Source organism: Carassius carassius, chromosome 14 (genome assembly GCF_963082965.1).
Source record: "Carassius carassius chromosome 14, fCarCar2.1, whole genome shotgun sequence".
Taxonomy (NCBI): Eukaryota; Metazoa; Chordata; class Actinopteri; order Cypriniformes; family Cyprinidae; genus Carassius; species Carassius carassius.
In genome coordinates, this window is record NC_081768.1 from 17518230 (window position 1) to 17545770 (window position 27541).

At 36.6% G+C, this 27541-nt stretch overlaps 1 protein-coding gene across 1 annotated transcript in view; it reads left to right on the plus strand.

The window, feature by feature from the left end:
- LOC132157225 (RAC-gamma serine/threonine-protein kinase) overlaps nucleotides 1–27541 on the plus strand; it is a 106667-nt gene that overhangs the window by 68843 nt on the left and 10283 nt on the right. Inside the window, exons 4-11 of the mRNA XM_059566476.1 lie at nucleotides 5079–5204; nucleotides 8710–8821; nucleotides 12786–12930; nucleotides 14056–14187; nucleotides 14943–15008; nucleotides 15478–15546; nucleotides 21580–21702; nucleotides 22398–22526. Of these exons, the coding sequence (XP_059422459.1) occupies nucleotides 5079–5204; nucleotides 8710–8821; nucleotides 12786–12930; nucleotides 14056–14187; nucleotides 14943–15008; nucleotides 15478–15546; nucleotides 21580–21702; nucleotides 22398–22526 (902 nt within the window). The remainder of the gene's footprint in view (nucleotides 1–5078; nucleotides 5205–8709; nucleotides 8822–12785; nucleotides 12931–14055; nucleotides 14188–14942; nucleotides 15009–15477; nucleotides 15547–21579; nucleotides 21703–22397; nucleotides 22527–27541) is intronic.

Genomic DNA, 27541 nt, shown 5'->3' on the forward strand with positions numbered 1-27541 from the left:
ATTTAATATATATTTTAATTATGTTCTTAAAATATTTTATTATTTATTGCATTACATTTTAAAAAACTATGTCATTCTTGCGAAATAATCATCCGCCATTTTAATATTTATCCTGTAAAAATGATACACTTTTTAATGCAAATTGTGACATCTATTCTGCTACAACCAACAAATAAAAATTCAGTGTACTTGGTTACCAAGGAAACAAAGACCATTCTTAATATGTGAGATGTGTTAAGAAAAAAAGAGAAAAAATCAAGATAAGTTAATTCAGTTTTTTACTGTCCAACACAATACATCATTTGAGAATTGACGAAAATGTTTATGACCTTTAAGAAAAATGATTCTTCTGTGTTGTGTAGGTCTACTGTTGGAAAATGTTAGTGGACAAATGAAACTACTGAGTGCAAAAAGGATATTTATTTCTTTATAAAAGTAGCCGTAGTTGAGTCATCAGTCAACCCAATTACTCACCGAAGTCATCATAGCGGTTATTGAATGAACATCTGCAGCCTAACAGTGCTGCAGTACTACCCACTAGACCATGGGTCAAACAAGAAGCAATACTTCTGACAATAGTTTCTCCGAGCAACTGTTTGCTGCGAGCGCGTGTGTGTGAACGAGTCAGAGTGTGAGTGTGTCCATGCTGCGTTCGTCTCTGCCAAACTGACAAAGTGACTCCAGCCGCTCTCGTTCGGCAAGCTGCTGCAGTACATGGTGAACAAAACACACCAATCTCCACAAGCGGCCAGCTCTCCCTCCCGCGCATTCTCCATCCGTACCGCACCACCTAAGACTGCCCACGTCTCGGACCATGTGCCGGTGCCCAGGCTGTGCTGTAGCGGCTGTGGGCGCTCGTGCCCAGGCGAGCTGGTGCCGCTTGGAGTGCCCGGCGTGTGCTGGAACGCAACAGCCCGCTGGTCCCAGGGCACCCATCACATGCCCATCTTTAAGCCATCTGCAAAGTAGAGCAGTTCCCGCCAAAGCATTAAATTAAATCCTTGTTTGGGCTGATTAACAAATGGCCTTGTTTTTTTGTGTTCCGTAGGCTTGTTTTTTCCTCCTGTCCTGCTGAAGCTCATCACGTCGGAAAGAGCGTGGCAGAGGCAGCAAGTCTTCGGGAAGTCTCAGGAGTGGCTGGGATGTTTTGGGGGGAAGTTTGCTCAGGATCGCGTCTGTCTCGAAAGCGGTCCGTCCAATTCTCCGTCCCACAGCCATCAGGCTGTCACAGACCACAGACAAATGAACAATTAATCTGGGCTTGTAATTGAATGGCACCCGGTATGATATTTTAATTGTTCAATTGGAGCTGTTTGGATCTCAGAACTTAATTGGAATGGGGCGGCAGGGACTTTGGATGTCCTGTTGCATATTTGCCGGCGATCGCTCAGGTATTACCTGCAAGCCTGTTAGTCAGAGAATGTTAGTCAGAGAATCGCCATGCAGTTTCTTAGGTGTAATCGTTAAAGAGTCAACGTATTGAGCAGTCGCTAATCTGTACTTCACATCTAAAGGTGTTCACGACCCTGGTGCTTGGTAATAATGCTAACCAATATGACTGTTCACTTTGACCAAACGCTCTGGAAACTCGATGGTTGAAGCATCACCGGCGCCTGCCAGACCAACTGTCAGCCTACTGTTTTGGATCTAAAGAAACAAATTTCACGATTGAGAAGCCAGTAAAAATGGTTTGATGAAACAGCACTGGCTGGGCTTCGAGTGACATTTGCTTTTAGTCATGCAGCCCCTTCTGTTCAACCCCTGGCTCTGTCAGCGGTACAGTGAATGTACTCTGCGCTGGTTAACAAGACACCATGGCTGATCCAGGATCAGATCGTTGATTAAACTCTTTGCTTTGCTCTTGTCCATAAATGATCCACCAATAACAAAAATAATGTTGCGTGTGACGGCTTGTGTTCACTTTAGAGAAGACAAAAGTGTCTATTCTATTCTATTCTATTCTATTCTATTCTTTGTTATATAGTTATATAGCTAGAAGTTTACAGCATTTAGCAGTATTCCACCACAATAACAGCTTGAGGGTTTGAATCTGTATGAACCTGAGGGATTCAACATAAATATTAGCATTGTAACCTGCAATATGAAATAAAATAATTATAATAATTAACAGATATTTATTTTATTTTACAGGACAATTGCAATTTGCAACAGTAATATATTTATATATTTTATTATTAAAGTTAGTATAAGTTGGTATACAAGTATAGTAGTAATATATAATACTAATATAATTGATCTATTTACCTGCATGTGCTGTGCTAACATCAGAGAACCATGAACTTGCAAAATGTGTCATTAAATTATTAAGATATTAACTTAAAATCTCAGGGATTACTTCAAGAAACTATTTTACGTCGAAGGGGAACCCCTGTATTACATTGTTATTATTATTTTAATATTATGTTATTACTTTTTATATTAATATTTTGGAGAAAATTAGAGACTGATGAGAGGGGTAATTGAGTAAAGCTGCAGGCTGGATTCGAGCCTACGTTTGTCATTTGTGCACCACAACATGCCTGGCCAGTTTTTATAAGTCATGGAAATGAAGCTGAATGCCGTCTTTGAAAAATCAACAAGCTCTCTTACTAAAGTTTTATCTCTAGAGAAAACGCCTTGGTCAGTGATAGAAGGTTGTCATAGCAATCATGCATAAATTTCTCTATTTGTCGACTCACATCCCACTTTTATCCTTCGTCCCTTTTCCCTTCTTTTTTTGTACCTTTTGATTGGAAGGCGGATGCCTCTGTTCAGCTGTTCCCTCCTACCCAGCGATTCCTCTTCCTCTTTGAGGCATACCGGCGAAGACCTCCGTCTCCTCAAATTAACATGAGCAGGTGTTTTTCTCTGATGTGTTAATTAGGAGAAGCTGGTGTCATTATGCTTTAAGTGGATGTTACAAATAGAACATGTTGTTTATTTTCTCTTCTGCTGAAAAAAAGTGATCAGAGCTGTCACGAGGCTCATGTGTCACTTAGAGAAGATCGTGGCTAATTACCAGGAGTTCAGAACCAGAAACTACATGTCTGTGGATTCTCCTGCGTCTGCGCTTGAACGAATACCAGATTGTCTATCTTAATAAATATGATCAGCAAGAACAGATTTAAACAGTTGAGTCCTGAGGTTAGATTGCGTCGTGTGATGGCTTAAACAATGACAAAAATAGGATACATTTGTGATTTCTGTTTTGATATCCACGAGTATGTCTTTTAAGCTTTAAAAAGATTTTTTAATTAGATTTTTTTTCTTTGCTCATTTACTGTCTTTTTTTCACAAAGTTATTGTACGGCTTCAGAAGGCTTGAAATATAGCATAAGGACTGTATTAATTCCAAATTGCATGACAAAAATTGTAGTTAATAACGTAATCCATTACATTACACATTTTAGATATTATAATCAGACTACTTTTTAATGACTTTTAAATTACTAGTTTTTAACACATTGATTTAAATAACATAATCTTGTATCATATTAACATAAAAAAGGAAATAAGAAAATATATTCCATTCATTGTTATTAACAACATGAAGTGTATTTAACATTTTATTACATGGCTTTGTGAAGGAACTGCTGAAGATTCATAAATAATTAAATCATAAAAATGTAAAATTAAAACAAATCTTTTAAAAATCACATAAATCTAAAGAAAGCACTTGCTAAAAATTTTTTATCTTTTGTTTGTTTACCTGCACATGTGACCATTAACCAAAAAAACATGCAAATGTGTTATGTTATTTATTTATAAAAATATTTATTTTAAAACCTCAGGGAGAATTATATAATATATATAGTAAATATATTAGTCTAAAGAGGTTCAGATGACAAAAACTTTTATAAGAAATATGTAAATTAAAATGTATGTGAATTTTAATGTGTTTGAAAGACACACACAAAAAAAGACATAGAAATACATAAAAAAAAACAACAGAGTGATAATTCATATAGAATGAATGTGTTCATCAATAGTTGATGAAATGTTGAAATGGTGAGAAAACATTATTTTATGGAGAATTATGGAGAATCAATAAATTATGAATAATTTATTACTGCTATGTGAATAATATGTAATCATGCAATCAATAAAAAAGTAACTGTAGTCCGATTTCCGAGTATTTTAAAATGTAATTTAATCTAATTACAAGTGCTTAATTTTTGGAATCTGATTACTTAATCCAGATTACATGTAATCCTTTACTACCCAGCTCTGACTATAGTGTATGTTGTGAAATTTCCTTGTTTTCCTTGTGTTTACCACATGGTTTGATTGACCAGCAACAGATAAACTGCATTCGTATTCTGAGAAACAAACTTTTCATTGTTCACTGTACGAAATTGCTAATTTAGAAGTGTGTTTAGTTTCCGCATCTAGCATGCATCACTCAGCAGGCAGATGTTGTGTGCATTTTCACTCTTGGAGCCTGTTATTGGACTGCTTGTGCGTGCGGCTTTGCCCCCTGCGTGGTGATGCTGACACCCTTGTAATCCTGCTGTTTATTATTAGATAGCACAGGCTGTTGCACCAGAAGTTTTGCATGATAATATGGCGTGGCCAGCTGCTCAGCAGATGTTGTTTTTTGCGGCTTTAGCATAGAAAGGTTAAAGGTGTCTCTGCTGCACCCTGTGAGGATTCTGTGACCCCGTCCGTGGTGCGTTTCCGAATGCGTTTCACTGTAAACTGACCTGGTGCCACCAGCCCTGGTTTGGGTTGTTCTAACACCTGCCCTTGGATTTAAGCAGATGATGCTGTAGCTGACAGCTGGACTAGCAGTGGTAAACATGTTAACATTTTAATCCTGGGTTTAGTCATTTGCAGTCAAAATGAAGTCAATTCAATGGATAGGCACCATCTAATCGTGTTCATTCTGTGTGTGTGGGATATTAATCTTGTGATATTAATTTGTGCAGTTTGTCACTACCCGAAACATGAAAATGTGTTTTCCCTCATAAAAGTGTGAAGTTTGTGAGAGTTTTTAGTGTGCATGTATTAGCTTAAGCCATTTGAGAGGTCATGTGTTTTGTTATTTGTCATTTAAATTATCTTTTTTTTTTTCTTAGGTGAATATATTAAGAATTGGAGACCTCGCTACTTCCTGCTAAAAACCGATGGGTCCTTTATCGGATACAAGGAGAAGCCACAGGATGCAGATCTTCCCTACCCTCTCAATAACTTCTCTGTTGCAAGTAAGTGATGCATTTTCTACATTCTTCTGTGAGGCAACAGAGAGCTCAGTCTCCTTGAATTAACTCAAGAGTGGATTCACTGTACTGTATTAAATCCAAAATTACGTTCATATACTAATTTGACTGCAAAAAATTGCTAGCACAGATCAGCACAATGTGGTTTTGAATGGTCTTTTGGATAATTTCTCTATAATTTTAAATTCCTCTCTAACCATTAGAATAAAACGAGCAGTAAATCTTAATGTACTTTTACATTACAAACATGTAAAATGACCTTTACGAGGCAAAGTTTGTGGTACATTTTTAAAGGCTCACAAAACACATACAGAAATGTGCCACTCAAGCTCTTAACCACTTCAGCTGTTATTTTGATTTTTTGAGAATTAGGCATATGCAATATTGGACCCACCGGTGGGTCCCCAGAGTTGATGTGGTTAAGGCAAATCTGAAATGATCAAGGATCACTGAAAATAAACTTCAACCTCTCTTTTCGAATGCTGTGATACTGTCACACACCTGGACTTATTTTGTGTGTTTTTTCCCCTGTGACCCAGTTTCTGTCTTCCGTGTGTGGTTTTGATTAGTTCCCAGGTGTGTCTAGTCATTTCCCCATGTGTTTCATGTCCCTGTTAATTTAGTCATGCCATCCACCTGTGTTTCCCCAATTATCCCTTCTATAAAAGCCTTGTCCTTTCAGTTCTGTTGGGTCGGGTCTACTCGTCTACTTGTCACTCGTCTAAATGTCAACTTGTCTACTTGTCACCTGTTACTTGCCACTTGCCTCTTGCCACCTGTTATTTACGACTTAACTTGTTTATGTTTTATTTAATAAATCCTTGTTTCGTTTTTCCCTCGGCTCCATGTTCCTTCCAGCAGCATAAGCCGTGACAGATACATCCAGGTGTGCAAAGATGTTAAGGATTTTGCCCTAATGCTTTGCAGTCTTTCACAGTTCTGTCTCACCTTGAAACACCTTTAAATTATTTTGGGGGTATAAAATGTATATTTTAATGGAATAAAATCATGAAAACAGACTTCTTTCCTCTGGAACACAAATCAAGCTCAAGTGTGTGGCTTTCAGCGCTGGTTTCTGGACATGTGCTGCGATCCGTCAAAAGGCCCAGCCAGGTTTTAATCTAAAGGCTGGAGGAGCGAGGGGTGGCCATACATCCGGCCTGGGCCGCTTGGCAGTGGAAGAGGATTGCCACATCTGTTGCAGAAAGCTGGGAGGCCAGGTGGTGCTGGGAGGCTGATAGCCTAATGCACTCTCTGAAATGGCATCGCTCTCACCCCCTGTGCAGCGAGCTGCCACCAGACTGCCTTGCTCCGGACCACTCTCACAGAGTCCTGTATACAGCCTGACCAGCCCTGCATCTGCTCCCAAGTACGCCACAGTCCATATTGACCAATTTGTCTTTTTTTAACAATGATTGCAGCATATGACAAATCGCTTTGCACGGTGAGATCCACCAATTTGTTCTGTTTAGAGCTTCGACAAGCAAAGATGGAAACGCTGCCTTGTATAAGTTGTTTTGACACAGGACATTCTGACAGATAAGTTTATGTATCTGTATATAAATATTTCTATTTTCAATCAATTCTGTGTTTTTTTTTTTTTTACTTTCTATTCATCGACAAATCCTGAATAATTTCTTAAGCAGCAAATTAGCATATTAGTAGGACTCTGTGAATATCCTTGATGCGGAAAACAGATGAAATTCTGGAATCCAGTCCTAAAAATGGAATTTACTGTTTAACGCGGAATGTCACAGAATTTGTCAAATTTCAAATGTCAAAAAGACTTTAAATATGAATCATAGATTAACCTCACTGTACTCACTGTAAAGGTACTACTTCTACTATAATTTTATATATATATATATGTATGTATATATATGTACTATATATATATATTTTTTTCCGTTTATTAATTTGACGAGTTTGTTTAGTTTTAATATGCTTAAAAGGTAAATTAATGTTTTATGCCTTAATTTATAAAAAAATTTAAATACACAACACAGTATTTCTGAAAGAAATAAAATCATAGGGCCTTATTAGTGTAAACAAACAAATAAATAAAATTGATATTGATTTTATTAAGTCAATTAATTAGAGATTTATTTTAATATTACAATTTAATTAAGCCATTAAAATGGAACCCAGAAATATTCAAATGGGAAAACAAAATTTGGGGGAAAGAATTAAATAAAAATTGGGACCTAAAATTGTAATTAGTTTTAATTAATTTCTTTTAAGTTGTATAAGTAAATGCTTTTTGATTCAGTTGAACTGCGTTTGTGGGCAATAAATAAAATGGAATTCATAGGGCCATATATGTGAGTGATTTCTGAAGGATCATGTGACCCTGAAGACTGGAGGAATGGCTGCAGAAAATTCCAAAACCTTTGGTTAAAAAGGTAAGAAAGTTTTTGAAAAGCAACCTGAAAACAAAGAGTACATTTCTTAGCACTTGATATGTTTAAGCTACAAGATTTGGAAACTCTTGTTTTTTAACCCTCTAGCCTTTTTCTTCAAAGCCAGTTCTTCGATAACATTTACAGAGCTGAATGCCATGTTATGTCTTCTGATGTTTTTGTGCATTGGCACCCTCTCAACCTTATTTTGGACTTGAGAAACCTTTAAGAGATGTTGCATGTTGCGAGCAGCGGAAGTCACAGCTTCTGGGCTGTTTAATTGGCATGCTAGCTTTCCTTAGCATCTCTTGCTTGAAGCAATGCTCGTCATCTGTGATCTAATGTGGCAAAGCAAACATTTCTATCAGCTCTGCCTCCTCTCCTCCTGAGGTGTCACATTCTGGCTGCTGTGACCTTGTTTTTCTGCACTCAGCGTGGGACTCGATTTTCCTCCTGCTGCCCAGGTAGATGTTCTGTACAGCGCTTGGCTTCGTGACCTTAGCAGTGTCGTCATTAACCTTCCTGTCTAAATTTAGGCCCTGCCGTCATTCAGAGGTGGCTGAAATTGGCCAGCTTAGGGCCCTCATTATGGGACTGGCAGCCCAGGCTGCTGTTGGGTTTCACCTGTCGTCTGGGCATTGTCCCCAGAATCTACAGCGGCGATGAGCCCAGTCTGAACATCACTTCTGTCCGTTGCTACTTTCATGAAGTATCCGAGATGTGCATTACTTCCCTCCGACTGGGCAGTGGCTGATGTGGCAGAGCTAAGCACTGTATATGAAATGTTGCGCCACATTCTAGCAAATGTACCTCTCCTCGTTCATCTTACCATGGCACTCTCCTGCCTCCTCTCTGCTAATGGCCATTTGTTTTACATCGGAGTCACTGCTCCCCTATGTTTATCAAATAAAACACTCTGACAATGGCAAACACTCGCAGCTGGAGAGTTAGGAAGTGGGCTGGGTTTACTTTAGAATTCAGGTCAGATTTCTCCCTGCCTATGATTGATGCGTATATTTATATAATGTGTATGTGTTTTTTTTTTTTTTGTGCACATGAAATTTACAATTCATTTTGGTCTGTCATTCCAGAATGCCAGCTGATGAAAACTGAACGACCAAAGCCGAACACTTTTATTATTAGATGTCTACAATGGACTACAGTCATAGAGAGGACCTTTCATGTGGACACGCTAGAAGAGAGGTGAGAACAGTCTTTAATATAGAAACACAACTATTAAGAAAGTCATTATACGTCCATTCCAACATTAATGTACAATTGGTGACCATTTTTCAGGTTATAAAGTTGCTACAATTAAACAAAACTGTTGAATCATCACCACTTCATACAAAAAGCAATTACTGTTTGAATGAGAACTATTATTTTCATTGCTAACTATTAACTGCTGCTACTAACTCTCCTATGCTACTTACTCATTTAATCCAAAACATTAATAATGATCATCGTAGAAAACATGATATACCCCTACCTTAGTAATTGCAGGGCTGATAATGTTGTGATTACCATTTATACATATAGCAGATGCTTTAAGCAGTCTATCACAGATTCAGAAATATCCACAGTGTACAATGCCAGGTTTTTTAGAAAGCTAGATTAAGAAACAAGCTAGAGCAGAGGTGAAATGCAAAAAAGAAGGGGAATGTGTGTGTGTGTGTGTGTGTGTGTGTATCTACAAATTTGTACAAATAAGTGAGCTGAACCTGACAAAACCTCCTTGTGGGAAAAAACAAACATAAATGATAAAAATTAATATATTTTTTGCAAAAAAAAATTATTTTAAGGCTGTAGGTTATGGCAGGTTGCACCCTAACAGTATTTTTAACTAGCTCTTTATAAAAACAATAGTAATCTATGCAATGTCTCCATCTAGATAAATACAGAGTTCTGGCATGAAACTCAATCTGACCTAATGACATCATCACATGGCACAGCTGATTGGTTCTCTCCTGTGTCCAATGAGCTCGCTGCTCAACATTCAAATATATGACTAGTGCTTGCCAAAGCAGTTGCACCTTGCTTCACTTTCCACCTTCCCCAGCTCCACCTGTATAGATCTGCTACGAGGTGATTTGTTTATGCTATATTGGGGTTATTTCATTTATGTTATATTTGCAGCAGCAGTATTTCTTGCATGCTCACAGCAGCATTTTGTGGAGGCATTGGCAGTAGCAAGTCTCGGTACTTGCTCTGCCGAAGCAGCATAGCAGATAAATTCTGTCAAGACCAAATATGTTATTAACATTGTCATGTACATAACCATGCTATTCCCTCCAACAGTTGTCATGACAGAACTAAATAAATATGTTTGTGTGTGTACATGTTTTGGTTTAATGCTGTGAAGTGGTTAAGGGTTTTTGGAAGAGTAAGTGAAGCTTAAATATATGGGTAAATGGCTGATAGTTTACTGACCCATGTTAAAATAATCCATTCACAGTCTCTGTTGTTCTGGCTCTTAAATTAGTCTTAAGTCCTTCCTTCAGTTTGAAGTCTCTGTGATCTTCTTTGTCCCAAATGAAACTGTATGTGTGATCACTAAGTGATTTGATTTTGTAAATGTACTCTACTTACAGTATGAGCAACAACAATAGTGATGCTCACCTTTAGCAAACCCATTTTCCCATTAGTAAGAGAAAAGGCAACCCAAAAGGTGTTTTACCAAAACTCTGGCTCATATTATGAGCTGGTTATTTTTTATATGTCAGTTCTTTTTGAATCTATAGACAAAAAAGCATGTCCTATAAGAATGTACTGTAAGTGATAATGGACTGTTTGTAGCTGTCAGAGAGACAGAAAAACATCACACATAATTGTTTGCATGTATAGGAGAACCAGAATCACTAGAGAATTTGACCAGTGTCCACTTACTGTAAGTTGATCTGTATATAATTTAGAATTTGTGGTACCACTTTTCTACTTAGATTTAACATAATTTAAAAAATATCTACATGTATATACAGCTGTAGATAATTTCTGTAATTACATTTATAACTGCACTGTTGACCCATCCCTTACACCTACCCATACCACCATTTTTGGATTCAAGTACATAGTAGATAAGGCCAACTTATACAAAGTGGGACCAAATTTGCATTAATTTTCAATAATCCAGTTGTTCATAAACAATTAGTCCTTAAAGGAATCACTTTTTTTGTGATGATCAGTCATTTATTGATATTGTGCAGTCCAGTCCTCTTATAGCTTCTTTTTACAAATATGCTTTTTGTTTCTTAATTTGAAACACAAAATGTATTTTAGTAGATTTAGAATTGTCTTTCCAAAAATGGTCAAACTTATTTTATTTTCATTGATTTTGATAACATTAAACTAGGAATTATGTTAACTAGGATGTCCTAGAAGCTGATGTCCCCCCCTAGAAGCTGATGTCCCCCCCCCCCCACACACACACACATACAGCTCTGAACAGTAGTAGGACACGACGTACTGGTAGAGGCCCAGAAACTGCAGGCCTACATGTGAGGAGGAGGAGAGATGTGGCGACAGCTGGCATCACGCCAGACTGTATTCAAAGCCTTTATCTCTCATTAGCAAAAAACGCTCATTATACACCAAACCAGTCCACACCCATTCATCCACACGACCTTGCGAGGGTGCGCAGGGCACTTCGTGTATGTTACTGTTTTAACTCAATGGATCTTGAATTTGCCTTGGGATTTCAAATGCACGACCATGGGGTTTGTAGCATCCACTGAAAAAAGAGCCAGAATGGATATCCATACATTATGTTGGAGATAATAAATATTTCCATCTCTTATTCTTTTTGACGATTCCCCACTAACAAATGGCAATGCACAAGAGTGCATGTTTTGAGACTCTGCCTGGTAGGGTTGGATCAATACCAACATTTTTGCTTTGGTACGATACCAGCCTCTGGTTCCTCTGTATTAATAGTAAATCTGTACCTTATGCAACAATTGAACAACCTTGGCCAATGGAGGAAAAGAAACTCTGGCTGTCAACTCATGCAATAATTCAGTGTAAAGAAAAATTAGATATACAGTATAAATGATTTAAGTATTAATATCTAAAGTAGTTTTTGTTAAAACATTCAGTTCATTTTGGATGGTGATCTTTACTGTAAAAAGCAGTTGCAACAGAAATAATATTTGTTATTAATAATACCATTCGGCACATTATGAGTATGACTTTATTTATTCCACTTAGTAACATACATTGCTGTTCAAAAGTTTTGGGTTGGTAAAATATGTTAATGATTTTTAACTACCGGTAGTTTCTTTTGCTCACCAAGGCAAGATTTAAATGAACACAAATGACACAAATACAATCGGCAGATTACCCCAGTCTTCAATGTCATATGATCTTCCAGAAATCATTCTAAAATGCAGATTTGCTGCTCAAGAAATATTTATCATGCATTCTTGCTGAATAAAAAGTATTATTATAAGTATTAATAAGTATAAGAATTATTTCTTTAAAATCTTACTGATAAACTTTTGAACAGTGATGTATGTGCGTATATACTGTACTGTATGTGTTTCATACAAAATTCCTCTAAAACATCTCTAAAACCATTAAAATAGACTGGCATAGGTAGACTGAGCAGGCTAGGAGACCAGACAACCACCTTTTTAAAATTGTATTTGTTTTTTATCAGCATGGTGAACTTCCAAAATGTGCTAAAATGTGCTGACACATTGTTTAAAATGGGTACTAAAATTATCTAAATTATGATATTATATACCACTGTAAACATAGCCCTACTGTCTAGTTCAGTCTGCTTCGGTGAAACAGTGAGAAACCGCTAGCTTCGCTCAGATGAATCCATCATTATTAAACTAACACATGCTCAAAAACATGAATGCACCACTGATTCTACACAACAGATGTTGTGCTGCACAACAAATGAAAACTCAATGGAGGGAGACACTGTTCTCAGAGAGGGGCGGCTTCCCCACTTATGTTAGATTATACTGTCACCTAGTGAGAATGGCCTAGTGAATTACTCAGATGGTCTGGTCTGATGTCTTTAATAAAGTAAAAAGGTCACGTTCACATTTGCAACTGAACCATGTGTTCGTTTAGTTTGTCTCAAATGTAGTAAGCAGCGGTTTTTTGTTTTAATAAATTGCTTTTTTTAGAAACATGGGCTTTGTGTGTGTTTCCAAAGGGATGAGTGGGCAGAGGCGATCCAGATGGTGGCAGATAAACTCCAAAGACAGGAAGAGGAACGTATCCAGTGTAGTCCCACCTCACAGATAGACAACATGGGAGAGGAGGAGATGGACACATCTATCAGCCATCACAAACGCAAGGTGCCTACAAATACAGATTTTGATGTTTGCTGCAGACATCATAAGCCTGGGACATTGGGAAGCTGAATGAGAGAAACCAGCAAAAAGTTATAGAGAATTATTATAAAGAAAATAATTCACCTAGAAGTGACATCTGGCTAAAAAGGGCCATCCATGTAGAGTTTGTTTGCTTATTGATTTGGAGAAATGTGGCATTACGACACTTGGATGGATCCTCTGCAGTGAATGGGTGCCGTCAGAATGAGAGTCCAAACAGCTGATAAAAACAGCAAAATAATCCACAAGTAATCAGACTCCAGTCCGTCAATTAAACAGTGTGTTTTTAATGAACACATCCATCAGGGCGATTTAACTTTAGCTTCCACCAGTGACTTTTCAGTCAATTTTCATTTTTGGGTGAACTATTCATATATTTCTGTGCCTGCTGGTAGACTTTGGATGCTGAACCAGCATCACGTTATGAACCAAGGAGCAAGGCCAATGTAAATGCACAATAAACCTGTTTATTAACATTTCATTTTTTTTTTTTTTGCTATAGAAGCAATATAAAGTTGTGAAACAAACTCTCAGGCATTGTTCTATTCCAGATTATTTAAGCAGTTTGTAGCTGCTCTTTGGAGTTTGGGTTCTAAATGTGATACCCTACTCATGTAAACTGGATCTCATGATAATCAAGTTCTGTTCTGGCATACTCCCAAATAAGCATTTTCTAGTTTATTCAAGAAATACCCAGAAATCACTCGATTTTCTTTCCCGAGCAGCAGCAGAAGTGCTGTCAGTGTGAAAGCTCAGTGCACGCCTACAGCTGCAGATTCAGGATATATGAAACAGACCTTATGACTCAATATCACAAAATTAGGAAACTCTCTCTTGATAATGTCTTTTAAGGCTGTGTATTTCTGGGAGTTTCATCATTTTTAAACAACAAGCTAATGTACAAACATGTCAGTGTGTTGGTGGCAGTAAAGTCTCTAAGCAGCAGGATTACATCCCCACAGCAGATATGCGAGATGTGTACGTATTCTGATTGAGTTACATTAACAAAATAGAAATGTAGACCCCAATTATATGCATTGCTTTTCAGTAAGTCTGACAATTTATTGCTTTTTATTTGTATTTTTGCAGACAATGAATGACTTTGACTACTTAAAATTATTGGGAAAAGGCACTTTTGGAAAAGTCATTCTCGTACGGGAGAAGGCCAGCGGGAAATATTATGCAATGAAAATTTTAAAGAAGGAGGTTATTATAGCCAAGGTAAGAATAATGAATATTTAGTGAATGAATCTAAATTATGTTTTGTTTTTTTCTAGTGCTGTCAAAAGATGAATTGCATCCAAAATAAAAGTATTTGTTTACATAATATATGTGTGTATACTGTGTATATTTATTATGTATATACAGTATGAATACAAAATATTTAAGAAACACGTAGCAAGTTGTTTTTTTAATCATGTAATAAATTAAAAAATACATTTTATAAGAAGCAATTGGTAGTTTTTTTTTTGTTTTTTTTTTGTTTTTTAGAAAACAAGCAGTTAGTAAATTAATAGAGTGCAAGTCTAAAAGGAGCCATTTTTTTCATATAAAGAAAATAATTAGAATAGAGAGATGGAAGAGATGTGTTTTTAGCTGATTCTTGAAGATGGCTAAGAACATGTAAATATTTTCAAAATATATCCTGTATGTGTGTGTATTTATATATACATAATAAATATACACAGTACACATATATTATGTAAACAAAAACTTTTATTTTGGATGCCATTCATTGCGATTAACTGTTTGTCAGCACTCATTTTTTCATTCTGTGTTATTTATCTATGTTCAGGTCTCAAAGTTGTAGGCAATGACATTTTAACGCAGTTATAGGTGTAATTTTAATCCCATGCTTTTTTGAGAAGCTTTGTAATAAAATCTTGATTAAACCCACTGTGCACATGTACTGTAAGCAAACCTGCTTTATCTTGAGAAAACACAATTCATGATCCACCTTCTCTTTCTTCCCGTAGGACGAAGTGGCCCACACGCTTACAGAAAGCAGAGTACTAAAAAACACGAGACATCCTTTTTTAACCGTGAGTGCACATTTTATAATGAACTATCATTCAGAGTGGATTTACAGAGACCCTTTTTTACTGTATATATGATTGGCTTTTCCCTGGAGTCTCATTATAATGTAGAGAATAAACTGTAATAAATTAGCAGCCTAAATGTAGCTGTGCATCTGTTGAGAAGTCGCCAGTGAGAGGTAATTTTCCGACACTCCAGATGCTGTTGTATGGCACAAAACATACACAGCAGGTTTAGCAAAACAATTTACCATTGTCAGTCAAGCTGGTGTTCCCTCGTAAACTTCACCTTCCCTCAAAGTTAGCATCAAGGCCTGCGAGAAAGAGCAAAGCTTTTCAAAACGCTCCTTTCATTTTCTCTTGAGACAAAAGCTTTCTTCACCACATACATTTTGATGAGCATCTTTCACGTTGTGTTTGTTTTAGTTTTTTGGTTTAGTTTTTCCTCTAATGGTGTATCCACCTGCTGTTTCAGTCTTTGAAGTACTCATTCCAAACAAAAGACCGCCTATGCTTCGTGATGGAGTATGTCAATGGAGGAGAGGTACGTGTGTGTCTGCATTTGTGTATTGTGTGTCTGTCTTTTCGTCTGTGTTGGCAGATAGTCTATTTCTGTAGTATTGCGTCACTAATATGATCTACTTACTCACTGTGAGGCTGTGCTGGGCTAAAAATGTTAATCTATTATCATGGAAAAGTTAAAGGTACTGTATGTGTGAATAACACCGAGTGGTTGAACTAGGTATTGCAGTTCAAATTCAAAATATTGGAGAGGGTTATTTTCACCCGTCCACTCCTCCTCAGACTTGAGGCACTTGAGGTTGCCAGATTGACGATACAAACAGGAAAGATCACACTTGATGAATGAAATTAAATCCACCATCTGGCAACCCAGGGGGCCGAAATACAACTGGGTGAACTGGCAGTGGACGGGTTTCACAAACTAAAACAAAGACTGACATTCCGGCCAGGAACGCACATTTTCAAAGGAGAATAACTGACTGTAGCTTTGTTTTTCAGATAAATTAATATGTTAACTTAGCATGTTTCTTAAATATCTGCAAACATATTATGGTATTTTTATGCTTTAGTAGAGTCACAATCTTACAAATAGATTGTGACTGCACCTTTAAAGCAAAATGCTACTGTTTTTCCATATTGCACTATGCTCTTACCTCAACTTAGATGAGTTAATACGTACCTCTCCCATCTCAGTGCGTGCACTCAATAGCTGTAATGCATGGCAACACTATGCTAGCATTTAGCTTAGCACCATTCATTCCTTAGGATCCAAACAAGCAGCTACCGGGGTGGCATAGGGTGGCATTTAAGCCTTGCCACCCCTGCTGCCACCCCAGTTGGCAGCAACGAATTAAAAGTTATGGCCAATTTGAAAATTTACGAGCGCGAATCTCCAATGTCCGACTGCAGTGAATGCAGCAGCACGAGAGGACGACAGAGCGGCAATAGACTGATTTGTTTGGAAAACTTTCTCAGTGCGCGCGAAGCGAGGGAACCATGAGACACAAGAGGAAAGAGGTAAAAATGGATTATCTATCTATCAAGAAATGAAGCTTTAATGAAAGCACAGACTTTGAGATGATAAATAACTAACGTTACAGTGGTGTAGTCTACTACGTGATACGTTACCCACTTTTAAAAAGCAAGAAGAACATCAGCAATCCGGCGCAGAGAAAAGAAAAAAAAAGAAAGTAAAACAAAAAAAAGGCATAAAGTTGGCTTGACGTTGGACGTTCGAGAGTCTCAAATTTAGGGACCGTCTCTTAAGTTAAATGCGATATTGTTATACACTTTTCTAACGTCAGTAGAATTTCAAGAGAATGACTTACAGTCATAAAAACAACTGTAATTGTTAATCTAGGTGTCAGCTATAATGCACAATTGAATTAAATGTTTGATATTTATTAAAATAAACTGTAAATCATATGTAAATTATGCTACTTTTTCACATGGGCTCAAACGCAAATTTGAAGCTCAACAGCATTTGAGGAGAAAGACTTTCAGTCATAAAACAATTGTAATGTTCATTTAGGTGTCAGCTACAATGCACACCTTATACATTTTTAATATATATTAAAATCATTTAGGTAAAAACAAGGTCCGTTTATCACTTTCAGGCACATTCCTGTGAAAGGTTTTTTTTTTTTTTTTTTTTCTCTCTCCAAGTTCCCTTACAAAAATGACCCATGGTTTTAACAATAACACCACAAATCACCGTTCTTGTAGCCATGATAACTGCAAATTAACCATGGTTTTGTTACTTCAAATAATAATTTACAAAAGAAGTATTAATATACTGTAATATTTTTTGATGTTGTTGTTGCTATAAAAACAGACCTAAGCCATCAATAGCCTTTAAAATTACTTAAAATGCATTATATAAAAAACAATGAGGCAATAATTGGTAAATAATAACACTGTTAAAATACATAGTTTAGGCAAAAACAAAACAAACAATTTATGTACATGTTATTACAAATGCCTGCAAAGAAAGCCAAATGCCATGTAATTGCTGCTGTTACATTTACAGGACAATCAAATCCTTGTTTTGGCTACTCACTAAAACTTTAATTCAAATATTCACTTAATCTTTCATTTTTGGCCACCTTTTTACTATAGATGACACAGCCTTTATAATTTCTTCAACAAAAAAACGTGCATATCACAACCCTTACAAAAAAAAAAAAATATCATGGTCTTATCATAGTAAAACTGCTTAGTTTCCTTTTGCAAGATTTCTTAATTGCTTGAGACTATAAAATAAATTAGTCATAATAAAGTTATAGCCACAGGTAAATGTCGAGAGTGTACAATTGTAATTTGTAAATAATACAATTTATTCATTTAGTTTTTTATTTGATTAAAGTTCTTTTTTCACCCTATAGTAGGTGTTTTTTTTCATCATCATATTTGAGGAAGGGGGGCACAACAATACAGTCCTGCTTAGGACACACATTTGGCCAGCAGCCGCCCTGAAGGTGTTGTTATACACATCTCTGGGAATGTGTACTCTACTACACACACACACACACACACACACACACACACACACACACTGAAGCACGCGCGGTGTTTTTAGCTCTTCACTATATTGACACATGATGTAGACTACACGCCAGCGCGCTATGAGAGGATTTCATTTCATTTGATAAAACTATCGTCATTCATTTGTATCGTATACACAGACTGACAGAAACGGCAATGTCTTTACGACAACCTGTCAAAATAAAATTTCGGTATAACTTGAAGAAATTCAAACAGAAATATAGTACTATCGCACAGAAGTGTATGCTATACGTCAAGTAGCCCTATTACCTAATAATAATAGTTTATTAAAAAACACAAACTCAACCCACCAAAATAAAAGTTTGGTTTAACTCAAAGAAATTATGTAAGAAATTGCACATTAAAATATACTTTAAAAAAGATATACTAAAACGTTATTTTAAAGCAATATCACACAAGTTTTCATAGAAGTTTTAATTTAAACTTGCCAAAACAATAACACCATATTTTTCAAAAACAATTTCTAAAAGTACATTTGTATTTGTGCCTATAATATTTATTTATTATTATTGTCAGCTAATAAAACCTATACCATATTCATATAACATCTAAGGCTAAATGTAGCTAATGACTGGTTGAGTTAGATGGTGATTAACACTAAACAGTAGAAAATCAGAGTCTCTCCATCTGTAAATGTCATTGGCTATTAAAGTCTTGTGTTTCTTATAATAAATTGACATATTGATAACACTGAACCTTTTATAATGCTCTTAATTACATGTCGATGCATACTGTATGCATTAGTGAGTGTGGTGGTGCTTATGGGGTATGGTCACTTATTCCTTATATGAACTGTTTAAAATGCAAGACATTGATTGCATGAGATTAAGTTTGTAAATGATAGCCTGTGCCCTTTTGTAGTGTGCACATATACTATTTATCATCAAACTGTGATAACGGTGACTAAATTCAGTATATATACGTCTGCCATATGTTGCCACCCCTCAAAAATTACTGCCCCCTTCTCGCCACCCCATCAATATTTTTCTAGATCCGCCCCGGCAAACAGGGATGAATTTAAAAGCTACCAAACACTTCCATGTTTTCCCTATTTAAAGACAAGAGTAAGTATGGTGAGTGACACAAAAAAATAAAAATGATGACTATAATGTATGGCGGAAGAGCACTTTGCAACACTTTGACCTCGGCGCAGTAATATCATCACTCCTGAAAACTCCCCTCCCCTTCTCCCTCTAACTTACATCAATACAACCGACGTGAGGAGTGTCTGTCTTTAAAGTGTTTTGGTAGTTTGGTGTGTTTCCTCTTATTAATGTCGCCATCTCTCAGTGCTTTTATGAAGACAGCGCATCTGCGCACCTTTTCGCATAGCGCATTAAGAACCGTGTTGACCGCATACTCGGTACCACCGGTACTTAAAAAAACCTGGCACCATAACATTTTCATTTGTTTAGTACAAATGGTACCAACTTGCTACCAACGTTCCGGGTCTTTTGACAACACTATAGTGGAATATGGAAAAACAGTGGCATTTTCCTTTAAGTGCAAGATCATATCTTATGATGCATTTACAGTCTGAAGAGACTTTCTTCTGCCCTTTGATAAATTAGCAAAATTATCCTCAAATATTTTTAACAGCCGATAACACTGATATGCGGAACCAATCTTTTTAAGTATGCTTTTAAATAATAATAATTGTTGTTATTGTTTTATGCTGATTTGTTTTGCTACCTTACTGGATAAAACACAAAATGAATGTCTAACAACAGCACTGACATCAACAATAATAATTACTCTTATTACTGTTTCTTACATCATTTTATGCATCTAAATTATGCACATTTGGTTTGCAGCCTAAATGGATAAAAACTAAATTGATATTAAATCAATAGCAACATGTATTTTTATTTATTTGTTTAATTTATTCTATTATTTTATGCATTGTATTTGTGATTAAAATGGTTAGAAGTATTATATTTTATGCACATATGTTTTGCAACCTAAATGGATAAAAACTAAATTAATATTAAATCATTAGCAACATGTTTACTTTTATTTATGACGATATCTTTTATGCATTACTTTAAATTATTGTTTTGCGATCTAAAAGGTTAACATGATTTGTTATTATTATTTTGTGCACATTTGTTTTGAAACCTAAATGGACAAAAAATTTAAAATGACTATTTAAACAATAGCAACAAATATGATTATTTTATGTTTATTTCATTATTTCATGCAATGTTGTTTTGTTATCTACATGGTTGAAATGTATTATTTTATTATTGTCATTAGCATTTACATTTATTCATTTAGCAGATGCTTTTGGTCAAAGCGACTTACAAATGAGGGCAATAGAAGCAATCAAAACAACAAAAGAGCTGCAATATATAATATCCTTGTAACAAGTCCTGGTTAGTCTAATGCAGTTTTGTAATTGTAATTGTAGTGGACTGGGTGTAACTTAAATTTCACTTGAAAATGAATGGCTGAGACATAAACAGTTGTGGAATTACGCAAACAAGGGATAAAGTTTTTTTTCTTACCAAATTGTGCCATTTTTCAGCAGAAACAACCAATTGCTTGTAGAAAAGTGTGAATATTGTTTAACAAATGTCAGTCGAACTGCTAGAACTAGTAGCAGTTTGAAAAGTTTAGTGTTGTAAATTTAGTTATATACTTGTAGATGTGCAGGATGCACTTGGTAGAAGTTTGACAGCATCACTCTGTTGATATGGCAGAGCGCAGGATTCCATCTTGAGGGGCTCAAGTTTTGATAAATGAAATTCCACCACCAACGGTGCTGTTTAATCAGAGAGGCGGCAATCTCACTCTCATTCCCTCAGCCTGCAATGTCACCTGCTCCCCCTGCCTGGTCCAGCCAGAGCCTCTAACCTCCACACGCTGTGCAGAGCCCATCAGTCTCTCCTCTTTCAGCCTCGCCACATTCACAGCTGCCAGTGCTCTGATGAAGGCACACCTGTCCTGGGCCACCCCGGTCCCGCTCACCCCCTCCTCCGGCTGATCAACGGAGCCGTTAGCTCTCCCTGGACAGCCATATTCAAACATCCCACAGCAATTAATAGACAAACTCTCTTCGTCACGCTTCTGGGTAATTTCTATAAGCCGGGTTCAAGTGGAGCCGAGGGCCAGACAGTTGACAGAAACCCTTGACATCTGACTCGGGAGGAGAGAGGGAGCACGGGGCACTCCATAAAAGTTACGGCGGAGATGATTGCCGGGGACGGGGTGCTCCTGCCACTTTAATGGAGCGTAAGCCCATGAGCATGCAGCGCTGCCTTTAACAAGATTGGTGTATTGATTAAAATGCTGATTTAACAGGCCGCGCCGGCCTGTCTCTGGAAAGCCAGGGATGATGTGCCAGCTGCTGTCTGGGTTCGCTGGGCGTCCTCCGAGGGCCTCGCCATCTATCATCTCAATATGGCGATGTGAGGCAGTTTGTGTTGTGTTAATTTCCTCCAATAAATCAGTAATTATTGCAATCCTGTCCCTGCTGTTTACCCTGCAGCTGTTTTTCCATTTGTCGAGAGAACGGGTGTTCTCCGAGGACCGCACGCGCTTCTACGGCGCCGAGATCGTTTCCGCCCTCGACTACCTGCACTCTGCCAAGATTGTGTACCGGGATCTCAAGGTAAACAGAAAAAGGGGGAAAAAAATCATATATTTAGAGAGAAGGTTTTGTTCTGTCGCGATGCCTTTATACGAGTGTATGTCATGGGATGCGGAAAATGTAATTAAAAGCTCTAGAGTTTGGAGCTTTTTTCTTTGGTTTTTGGAAACATCAAACTCTGGCGGCTGTGGATGATGACACAGTGTTTTGCTCGCAGCCTTGGACCAAGCCAGTTGTGGAAGTGCCAAGAAACTTGGACAAACAGCTTAGCCATTAAAATTAAAAGGTTAAATTAATGTGGCTTGAAGTTTCTTTCCACTTCCAGTAAATAAATATGTTATACCATGTCTACTTTTTTTAGACACTTTTTTAAAGACATTATTAACAAAATACTAGTACACTTTAGGTACAAGTACTAACACAAGTAGGTAAGTATATTTATTTTTTGGATTTTCAGTTATTAATCATGACTTCAATATGTGCAAAAGCTATACAGTTTTATGTTCGTTGCATTGAGACGCTTTGACAAAAAGGATGGGAAAACACTTTATGTCTGTCACATAGTAATTCAAGCATTCTATAAATTATTAAATCCAATCAATTCAAACAGAGTTCAAAATTGAAGCATATTCAAAAAGAACTTTGTGTTAATGACTAAGTTCTGTGTTTATTGTTTCAAAAAGTCCACACTCCACACTCTTTTCTTTTCTGCCCAGCTGGAGAACTTAATGCTTGATAAAGACGGTCACATCAAAATTACAGACTTTGGCCTCTGCAAGGAAGGAATCACTGATGCTGCTACCATGAAGACCTTCTGTGGGACGCCAGAGTATCTGGCACCAGAGGTAAAGAAACCACTGATCATTAACAAAACCTGCAACTATCCCAAAAACTGTCAGAGGTAATCAATGGAGCATATGCAAGAGACCATGAACATGCCCATTGGTTTTTAAATGACAAATTTATGATTTCAGATTGTATCATGAGAGTCTAGTTATGGCTTGAATGATTAAATGGTTCTATTAAAATATTTAGGTACAGCTGTTATTAAATGGAGTGCCTTGCATGCAAGTTTTAAGTAATATTTTACAATACAAGTTTAACCTCTTGCTCTCTATGTGATTTAGAGCAAAAAACACACTGCAATAATAATAATCAAGCTACAGTAATAGATACAGTAATAATCAGGAGCTTCCTTCAGTCCAGTATAGAGAAGCCTCTATAAAATACATTATTCAAATGTTCCTAATGCATTCACACAGACACACGTTATACATTCTGGTACATGTTCTTAAAAATAATTGTATTAAACCGTGATTACAAATAATTGGAATCACTATTTAATATAATGCAATACTTGTCATATAAGTCTGGTTACAATTATTTAAAAGATTGAACTGGTTATGTATTACAAATAAATAAACAAATTATAAAAATGCTGTAAGTAAAATATTATGAATACATATAAACACATCTGCTATGCTCACCAAGGCTGCATTTATTTGATGAAAAATCACTTTTTCACAGCACTTTTAAATAACTGGTTATATTGTGATATAAAAATACATTCTATATCAAAATATAACCAGTTATTTATTTTTGTGGATACCATGATACAGTTTATATATATATATATATATATATATATATATATATATATATATTTCTGTGTGTGTAAATATGTATCATGATGGAATTTTTTTTTATCGTGGTTTCCATGGTTTTTTAATTATTGTGGAAATATTAAAATAGATTTCATTTTCTTTTCTAATCTCTCTCTCTCTATTTTACAATAGAAAATATAATCTTTTGCAACATTTTACTGTCAGTTTTGATCAATTTAATGCACCCTTGCTGAATAAATGTATTTATTTCTTTCCTCCTGACCCTAAATGTTTGAAAGGCAGTGTATTAATACCATTGTTATCCATTATATGTATAGGCTTCATAGATATTAATATCAGTAATATAAATGCAGCCTGTTAAACCAGAGCACAGATCATGTCATTTAAATAGCAAAAGTAATTATCACTTTTATTTCCTTTGAACAGTAGTTTGCTGTTCAACCTTCTGTCCAACCAGAGGTGTGCATGGTGCCCAGATTGCAATGACTAAATCCATATTTATAGACAGGAGGGGGGAACGGGCAGGGGGCGGCAGCGGGAGTGAAGGGGGATATAGATTCCACTTGAAAAAGTACGGAAGACAATTTGGCGCAACATTTTGTTTTGCTCAGCCTGGCCGCTGTGCCAGGAGATGATTTGAGTGTTGGTTATTTTTCACAAGAGTATGTGATTGCACAAAAAAGTACATGCTAAACAGAGGCAGATGGTGGCAGATGGGGAAGGTTGGAAGAAGGTGGCTGGGAAACCTGGAAATCTATACTGCCGTACTGGTGTAAAAATAACAGGGCACTGCCTGAGCCAAGTTCTGGAGATGCAAAGTAGAGGGGGATTAGAGAGAGAGAGGGAAAAAGAAGAAAGAGAGAGAGAGAGAGAGAGAGTGTGTGAAAGATATTTCAAGGAAAAAATTACTTTTAGGGTTACAGAAGTGAAATTGGAATAGTTTCGCTTAAATTTGGCCCTCATCAAATGTTTTAAGTGCTAATGAGAATGAATGAAGATACATTTACAGAAATACTTCTCTTACTGTATGACAGTTCGCTTTCACAAGCTGTATGTCATCTGTCTTTGAGTTCTCATCTGTCACATCTTTAGCATTTTGTAATTGCAGTATTTCAACAGCATGTTTGCAACCAATAAAACACATTATTGCTAGTTTCCAGGTGTGATTCCGAGCACATTAGCTTTTTTTGTAAATGAGCCTACAAGACATGCGTTTGTCAGCATGCAGGTATGGCTAGCGTTCATCTTCTTGAAGGATCCGTACAGGTGCTTAGCAGCAGGTAAGCATGCATACAGCGATCCGTGTGTGTTTACAGTATGTGCTCATATGTTTGTATGCACTTTGCATGCACTCTATCTGTGTGCATGTGTGTAAGCGTCCTCGTGTAGCCTGGCCAAAGTGGGATAAGCTCATGGAGGCTGTCTGTTCTACTGCCCTGCTGGGGAACTGGGCTGGTGGAGCCACAGGCTCTCTGTCCCATCCCTCCCCGGCTGGCCTTGCCAAGGGCCCAGTCCTGGGAGCAGCAGCCCTGCCACATGGCTGTCCGAGCAGGGGCCTGTTCCTCCCCTGCGGCCGCTCCTCCTCGCCTGTGGCTCTGGAACAGGGAGACCCCAACTGGCTCTGTGTGCATTAATCGCATCCCCGCCTGCAGCCGAGCTGCTCACGTACACTCCCAGAACAAACAGCACAATCCACCCATACGTGCCGTGCACACACATGTCCTCGTCCTCGCTTATGCTCCTGTTTGCTTCCAGAACACAGTCCTGTCCAGTCCTGGACTTAGACGTGCAAAAACACACATTCTGTTTGTGTAATTTGAACACCCTTTCACCTTCTTATTATTTAGTGGTGGTAAAATCACTTTAATGCACATTTACATCTGCACTGGAAATGATAAAGTATACATAAAGGATACACATATCTTTTTAAGAAAAAATTGTGTTTAGCTATTTGTTTTGGATGATACTTAAAGCATGTGGACTTCACTGTATGTAACAGCTGCAATGGAAATATGCTAAAAGATAGCTATGTTCCCTAAACGATGCAAATAATTAATAGTTATGATTACAATAAATAATAAGTAATATAGTTAAAATCAACAATGCAAAAAGTACCGTTTAACACATTTGATGTGACATTTATTTATTCTGTCAAATAACACAGCAATCATTTAAAGGTTTGGTGCTGATAAGTTCCATGTTTTTAAAAGAAGTCTCTTAAGCTCAGCAAGGCTGCATTTATTAGGTTAGGTCATTTATTTTATTAGGTCACATTTTATTTTAAGGTCCAATACTCGCTATTAACAAACCATTAACTACCACTTTTGCCTTGACAAACTACTAATTTGCTGCTTATTAGTTAGTAAGGTAGTTGTTAAGTTTTGGTATTGGGTAGGATTAGGGATGTAGAATATAGTCATACAGAATTTGTGTTTTATAAGTACTAATAAACAGCAAATGTTAATAATAGTCATGCTAATAATAAGCAACTAGTTAATAATGAGAATTAGTCCCTATACTAAAGTGTTACCAAACAATAATATTATAAAATAATATTACAATTTAAAAGGACAATATTAAAAAAAAAATTTTCTAATTGAATATATTTTAAAATGTATTCCTGTGATGCAAAGCTAAATTTTCAGCAGCCATTACTTCAGTCTTCAGTGTCACATTATCCTTCAATCCTAATTTGGTACCTTTTTTATTATAATCAATGTTGATGCTTTTTGTTAGATTTTTATGGAAACTGTGATGCTTTGATAAATAAAGTTAAAAACAATTTATTTGTAATGGTTATATATTATTTTACATTATAAATATCCTTATACAGTATCTTATTGTTTACTGAATGTGTCCTTGCTGAGTAAAAATTTCTAAAATAAATAACAAATCTTATAGAACTTAAACTTTTGAATGTAGTTCAAAGCACACAATGTACCATTCAGAAGATATGCTCAGACATTTATAAGTGGAGTAGTCATATACACCCATATCACTGTATCACATTGTGCTCCCTAATCAGACAGAGTAATGAATGCTGCTGTTGACTTGTGCAGGTCTGCATGTTTTTAAAGATCAGAGAGGAGACATCATTATAACATCACTCTGAGCATATGCTTAACTGGCTCTGTGCCAGCCAGCCTTGTCATTAGTCAGATGAATTAATCACGACTCTCCACTCTGAAGAGCTCCTCTACATTGCACGCTAACTCTAGCCACCTTGTTTCTCCCACATAGACTCATAAGAGCTACCGGTAAGGTGTGTATGAGAATCCTCGGTAATTGGGGCCCGGGATGCTTGCCCAAAAGCATAGCTTTGATCCAACAATATCAGGCTTTTAGGATTGTGCTTCCAGGTTCCAGCTGTATCCTGTGCTGGATCTTTGACCTGATGCGCCGGTGCAGAATGAATGTTTAGATGCTTTTATCAGTCTAGCACTGATGGACATGGGTTTGGTGATGGGAAGCTCTACAGTAAGAGTGTGTGAAGTGCTGCCATTATTAGCCACTGATATTCATATATTAACTGAAGTTCCAGACTGCCATTCATTCAGGAACTCTTAGCTGTGTTGACTCTTATGGAGAGGAAATTGATTTAGTGTTATGTTACACATGAGCAACTTATTCTGTAATACATTTGCCAAGCTCTACATAGGATTGCACATTATTCAGAATTGAATTGAGATCAGCTTATAAACTTCAATTCAATTCCTGAATTTGTAGTGAGGTAGCAAACTGTTTTAATTTTATTTATTTATTTAAATTTAATTGAAGTAACTTTTAGGATTGTCATTTTAACTAGAAAAGACTCATTTCTCAAGAAGTCAGACTATATGTTTTGGGGAGAAAGCTTTTTAAAGGTTTATAGGCTTTATGAATGGATAGACAGTTGGATGGGTGGATAGATAGAAGGTTAGATTGATGGATATATGTATGGCAAATGGATAGATTAAACTGTGTTCAATATAGTACAATTGCAAGTCATTAAATACCTCTTTCTTTCTTCAAAATTCCAATTCAGCTTCCAGTGGGTTTCGTCCAATTCAATTCAAATTTTTGAAATTGAGCCAGTTCTTCAATTCTGAATCTTGCACAACACTGGTGCTGAGACATCCACATTTCTGAGTGTTTATGCAATAATTATTTAATGTAAAACAGGTTAACACTAACATATTTAACATTTAATTTTTTTTTTTCTGTGCAGTGTCCCTGTACATGTACATGTTTTGATT